At 35.2% G+C, this 6,932-nt stretch overlaps 1 protein-coding gene across 4 annotated transcripts in view; it reads left to right on the top strand.

Moving 5' to 3' along the window:
* The window catches only part of LOC121388073 (protein CBFA2T1-like), a 204,551-nt gene extending 199,043 nt beyond the window's left edge, over window positions 1-5,508 (top strand). For all 4 annotated transcript variants that reach the window (XM_041519282.1, XM_041519284.1, XM_041519281.1 and 1 more), the window contains one exon: window positions 1,477-5,508. In XM_041519282.1, the coding sequence (XP_041375216.1) occupies window positions 1,477-1,848 (372 nt within the window). In that variant the 3' untranslated portion in view covers window positions 1,849-5,508. The remainder of the gene's footprint in view (window positions 1-1,476) is intronic.
* Window positions 5,509-6,932: the final 1,424 nt, after the last annotated feature.

Consider the following 6,932-nt stretch of genomic DNA (forward strand, 5'->3'; position numbering starts at 1 on the left):
TTGTTTTCGTCTTGCCTTTATGAAGTAAAACAGCCAGATTTAGAGGATATTAAACGAGCTTCCATTTCGTATCATGCTTATGTCCTGAGTGAAATCATTTTCAGTTGTCACAAGCTTTAGCGAGTGACAATGAACATTATTTCATGAGGGACATAAACATGATACGAAATGGTAGCAAGTTTACTATCCTATCTATTACCCATTATCGATCTTAATTTATATCACTAAACTCATTTGGTAGACATTTCTGTAAGGTTGTAGTGTGCCAGTCAATGGCGTCATCATGTGATGTCAAAATATTACGTCCCACTTTGATGTGTACCAAGATATTTTTTAAGCATATGGGTAATATATAGGTATTATTTTTTAGGCAGTTTGGAATTAAAGTTTAATGTTAAAAGTTTCATGTTGAGAAACTGTAAGTCTTAGATCAATGAAACTTGGTTTATAGTTGTATGTTCATTACGGGGCACTGAACAACTTTATGGTAGTTAACACATGTAATTCTGTGGAATTCTTGTTATCTCCCTTTTATTGCATAAACTAGATGATGAAGATAGTTTAGTGATAAAGCACAAATATCTGGGGGAGGGGGAGGGGAAGGAGAAGGAAGGGTTCATATTAGCAATTACGTAATACAAAAACCCAGCAATCTGTTTTACCCCCTCCTCTCATAATGTCTTTTTAATGCAAATGAAATGCATTTTGTAACCTAACCTATCCTTGAGCATTGTTGTATCAGACACATGTGCAGCAAATTATGCAATGGGTGTCTAGACTGGTGAGTGGAGTTTTTAGGGGTGGGGGTGGAAATTTAAGTCATGCTCCCATGAAAAATGTACTTAAAAATAAAATCTGCTTTGAGTAGGGAGTTTTCGATCCCCAAAACCTCCTTGCACACATGCCTGTGAATGATAACCAGCAGTAAAAACCCAAAACCCACAAAACCCCCACATTCATTGTTTCAACAGCAGTACACGGAAAACAAAGAAATATTTGGTTTATTAGCTATGTGTAAATGTTGACGAAAGACATTTAAAATGTCCTGATTTTCTTTCCATTTGTTGTTTTCTTCTGTTAAAACTAATGGTGTATTTATGTTTTGTTTAATTGCAGAGTTGCTGGAACTGTGGTAGAAAGGCAAGCAAGATGACACCGATGGTGTATTTATGTTTTGTTTAATTGCAGAGTTGCTGGAACTGTGGTAGAAAGGCAAGCAAGATGACACCGATGGTGTATTTATGTTTTGTTTAATTGCAGAGTTGCTGGAACTGTGGTAGAAAGGCAAGCAAGATGACACCGATGGTGTATTTATGTTTTGTTTATTTGCAGAGTTGCTGGAACTGTGGTAGAAAGGCAAGCAAAATGACACTGATGGTGTATTTATGTTTTGTTTAATTGCAGAGTTGCTGGAACTGTGGTAGAAAGGCAAGCAAGATGACACTGATGGTGTATTTATGTTTTGTTTAATTGCAGAGTTGCTGGAACTGTGGTAGAAAAGCCAGTGAGACGTGCAGTGGCTGTAACATCGCCCGGTACTGTGGCTCATTCTGCCAGCACAAGGACTGGGAGAGTCACCACCACGTCTGTGGCAAGGGTCAGGTGGCCAGCATCGCTGAGGCTCGTGACCAGAGAAAAACTGTGAACACGTCGCGAGACCTCCCGTCCAAGTCCGACAGAGACCGGGATCCAGTCCCGCCTCCACAGAGTCCACAGCAGACTGAGACCAGCGTGGAAAGTCCTGCCCCATCATCCAGTGCTGTGGCAGCATCGGCAACAACTGTGAAGGCACAGCCCGTGTCTCGGTCAAACTCTCCTGAGAAGATAACTTCTGATGCTGCTCGTTAAAGATTTTTTGGGAGAAAAAAAAATATTATCCAGAAAATATTCTGGCAAAATAGGAATCTTCTGAACATTTTGTGTTGAGGTCTCACAGAAACAAATATTTTGTTGGAAGTTTCTGGTGAAGAGATTGTTTTTTGAGAAGTTCTGTTGTTGAGACAGGGGATGAAGATTACTGAAGGTTCTGAATTCTGAATATTCCATTTTGTTTGTGACTGAAATCTAGTCTCTGTATGTTGTTACGTGGTCAGTGATTGGCTCTTGAAGAAGGCGGTGGGAGGCTCGGTTATCAAGACTATTTTCCTTGATTTAAGGATTGACTGAATAAGTCAATCGAGGCAGGGTTAGCAAGATTAGTTTCCCTTGATTCAAAGGTTGACTGAAAAAGACAATTTAGGTTAACAAGACTGTTTTCCTTTGATTAATGGATTAAATGAAACAAGACAATATTATTTCTCTTGATTCAAGAATTGATTGAAAAGGACAATCAAGGCTGGGTTAAAAAGATTATTTCACTTTTGTTTTAAGGATTGACTGAAAAAGGCAATCGAGGTTCAGTTAATAAGATTATCTCCTTTGATGCAAAGATTCTGATAAATCTAGTCTCTTTGTCTGACTGAAGAAGACAATCAAGGCTCATCTAAGCAGAATTAATTCTGATTGTGACTTAATGGTACAGTTCTCTCAAAATACTCTGTGGTATCTCTGCTTGCAAATTCTTGGTTAGAATATTAAGTTTTGTATATGCAATGTTTTCTTGGTTGCATGTAACAATTCAAAACCCTTCAAAGGATATAGCCATTTAATTGTTTCCATATAAAACTAAAACATTTTGGGTTGTTGACTTTTGGACAAATTTGTGAATGATTGGAGACTCGGATATAAATTTCAGAGAGAAAAAGAAGCTATTTCAAGCAAAAAAATATATAGTTTAAGCAAAAGTGCCATACAGTGTTTGTAAAAGGAACATGTACCTTTAAATCTACTAGTAGTCTCTATTTGTTGATACTGTAATAGATAGAATCTAGAGGAGATAATTAAGACTCGGTTAACAACAAGATTATCTCCCTTGATTCAAGAGTATGACTATTTCCCTTGATTCAAGGGTCTGTGTTGTTATTTGCCTTGATTCAAGAGTCTTTATGATTTTTTGCCTTTATTCAAGAGTCTGTATGATTATTTCCCTTGATTCAAGAGTCTGTGTTGTTATTTCCCCTGATTGAAGGGTGTGTTTGGTTTCCTGCCTCAAGCCACGGACTGGTGTCATCACCACAGGATAAAACAACTGTCTCTGTATTTGTATATTTTGTATTGAGCTGTCTAAGCCTTCAGGGTACAAGCAATGATCTCATTAACATAGTAATCTCAAAGAAGGAGACTAATGGTATAACAGCTCAGTATTCGATTGACAAATGTCAAACGTGAAAACCATTTTGTGAATCCAGTTTTTAATATTTGATTGTAATATACTCAAAGAGGGGTTCAGTTTTGTAATGTAATGAATGTGTTGAGTTTAGCTGATAATAAAATAAATCCTAGATTTGTATCCCTACCCCCCCCCACCCCCTGACAAAGGCCACTCCCCCATTTTTGTTTTTTGTTTTTTAATAGTTCCTCTCCCAATCTCAACAGCTGGGTGTGTGGTATTTCCAGTGACCTAAAATTATAAAATAAAATAATAATATTTCACTACATGTCTTAATTTTGAAAAACAAAAAATTGGATGAAAATCTAGCATTATTTTATTACAGTGGCGTAGGGAAGTGCCAAAAAATGGGAGGGGCCCACACATATAAATAGATATATATATAAACCATCGCAGCTTCAATTGGATGAAGAAAAGTAGGGGGCACATTCCCCCTCCCCCCCCCCCCCCACACCTGCTTCCTAGGCCAGTGTATTATGGACTTATGGGCAATTTGTTATTTCAAAGTACTCTTTAAAAAGATTGCTGAAAAGGGGTTCTTTCATCCTGCAGTGTACCCCCTTGTACAATGTATATTACTAAGTAGCTGGTACAGATTCATAGCACCATTTGTAGGCTCTGAAAAAACAAACATTAAGTAAGAATTTTTCAATTTTATTAATATTTTCATTAAATTTAAAAACAATTTCTAGTTTAATTACGTTTTGGAGGTGTTTATTTCATTGGAATTTGGGCTGTTTTATACTTGATTAAACATTTTTAAATATGAGATTATCGCACAGAGGTCATGATTTTCCTCAAGATTATTTTGCCTGCATGCAAAGGTTATTTCCCCTGAATCTTAACAGTTATTTCCCTTGAATATATAAACGTTACTTCCCATGAACGTCAAGGTTACTGGCCTATCTCACTTCATGTAAAGTCGTATGAACTCTGTAATGAATGTACATTGAATAGTAATATATTTATATTATCTGTATATTTGGCGTGGACATATAACTTGTTGAATGAAAGAGTGAATGAGATTCTCTTGTTTTGTGCACGGCCTGTTTTCCATTAACGCCATTTCGTGAATTTATCCATACACTGCATTTATATAGTACCTTTTCCATATATGCGATTCCACGTGGGCATTCAGCACACTGAATAAAAAGGTGATCCATGAGCTATTTTTCCGCTCAATTTTATCAGCCTTCTGACATCTAATGCGTAGAATTTATTTTTGGCTTCAAAACACTCTTCAACGATGTCAAATTTTGTGTAGAAATCAGCTTGCGAAAATTAAGCTATGGAAAAGGACATTTCTGCGCAGGGAAATGTGCATGATAAATGCGTTCAAGGATAGCAGGCCTAATACATTGATGTGTAGCATCACTGTCAATGAATCATCTCATATTGTTGTTTTCATAATATCATGCCTGCATCATGTGGAATAATGCCCATTTGTTATTAGATACTTTGTTAACAACTGTTTTTTGTTATTGTTAAGTTTGTAGTCTTTTTTTTCCTCTCTCTCTGTTTTTCTTTTATAACTTTTGTTAAGTCTACACTTGGGTTTTTTAAAAGATATTTTGCAGCATGTGTTTATTGTGTCTGATGCCAACATTACTGTCACATCTGATATGTGTTTTCAGCTGTAGCGTGAAGTAGAAGTATGGACATTTTAATAAAAGATAAGGCAAAATAAAAAAAGTTTGCTTGTTGAAAAAAATAAAAGGTGGGTATACTGAGTAACTAGAAAAAACATTTTATTTTGGAAACTTATGTTATTTGGAAAATTGATCACAATGGCACTAAAGTGATTTTATGGAGGTATAATTTTCTTAGTAAACATTTGAAAAACAGATTACGATCAGCAGGTTAATATTAGAGTTGATTGGATAACTAGAAACAAGCAATATTTTATGTTACGCCTTGGGAATAAAAATGTTAGACCTTTATAAGCCTAATTAATAGAAGCAAATTTACACAGAAAATGTCTTATTTGTAACACTGGCCAGTCAATGGCAGATACAGGGTGGGTGAGGTGCACTCCCTTTTTTGATGGACATTGTATACCTGATTTTGAAATGTTTGGCCATAATTTTCTCAGCATTATGGGCTCTGTTGGTAGTAGAAACCAAATAACTTCCGGCTGGGTCAAAGTTCGAGGTGCACTGAACTTTTGATAGAGAAGTGAACACCACAAGTCCTGTGATTGGTTATAAATGTGTGTTGGTTGTAAAAAATAATAGTTTCATCTGGGTAAAAAAACAAAATGCAATTTTATTTCATTTAGTACCAATGTGTCAAGTAGCCTTGTGCTTGAAACATGTATGGGGTACCTGTAAAAAAAAGTACTCAAAATTTTTTGCGGAACTAGGGTAGTCGTAGATGCTACCTGTTATCTCAGAATTGAGCAGCTTGACCCCAGTTTTTTCCGATTCACTTTTAAGTGTGAGGGGTGGTAGTATTTATATCCGTGGCATTTATGTTGACTGATACGCTGCAGGTAGGAGTTTTAGCCACATATGTTACTATTGTCATCTATGGGATTTGATTTGGTAGTATACACCCCGTACACTTGACATCAAGCACTTGCACCCTCTTATTCAAATTACAGTATCTGCCCTTGTCAGTCCACTGGTGGGAGCTTTAGGTGATGTGGTAAGCTCTATTAATATGCAGACTTGCTCCATACAACGTTTTGACAATCATAATAATTTAGCACATGTAAACATATTACATGTGCAAAAGCATAATTTGTTACATTTTTCTTTAGCATAATAATTTGTTGTGCTATTTAAGAATGTATGTTTCATTTTAATTTTTTTACATGATCTTTGTGAAATCCTTTAAGTTTGTCATTCTTGGTCAGAAAAATGTATTTATTTTATAAGTGATTTTTGTTTTTTTAGATGTACGTAACTACATGGCTACAAGTTGAAGTTGACAGCTATTTTCTAGTCATTGTGAAAGCTTTACAGTGCAACAACTACATGCATTTCCTTCTGTAATAGATATTGTATGTCAAAATTCAGATCAGTCATGTGATCATTAAATATTTTGAAATTTAAAGTAAATAATACAGTATCTTGATATTATCAGTAAATATTATTTTTGAAACAAGAAAATGAAGAAATAATTTTTATTTTTCTAATTATTATTTCTTTGTTCTTTTGTTTTAAATTCTGTATTTAATGCATATTTCACCTGTAGTTTAAGACATGAATACGATATAATATATTAACTTTTTTTGGACGTTTCGGGCATTTTGCAATTTGTTTTGTACAATCATGTGACATAAAGCATACTGTTTATTGGTTGATTTTTTATCATGTGACAAAAACTTGATGTTTATTGGTTGTCACTTGTTATGTAACAGTGCTTCATATGTATTGGTTGTTCTCAAACATGTGACATAAAGCTTGATGTTTTATTGGTCATTTTCAAACTGACTTGATCATTAATGTATTGTATTGTGTAAATTGAATAAATACTCAATATCATGAAATGGTTTGTTTTGTTTGCTGTTGTATAAATATTACTTTACTAAAAATATACCTCAGTACCAGCATCGGTGCTATAGTACCCATTGGGCTATTTCTCGTTCTAGCCAGTGCTCCACAACTGATGTAAAGGCTGTGGTATGTACGGTCCTGTCTATAGGGTGCTGCATGTAAAA

The sequence above is a fragment of the Gigantopelta aegis genome, chromosome 14 (genome assembly GCF_016097555.1).
Source record: "Gigantopelta aegis isolate Gae_Host chromosome 14, Gae_host_genome, whole genome shotgun sequence".
NCBI classification, from domain to species: Eukaryota; Metazoa; Mollusca; class Gastropoda; order Neomphalida; family Peltospiridae; genus Gigantopelta; species Gigantopelta aegis.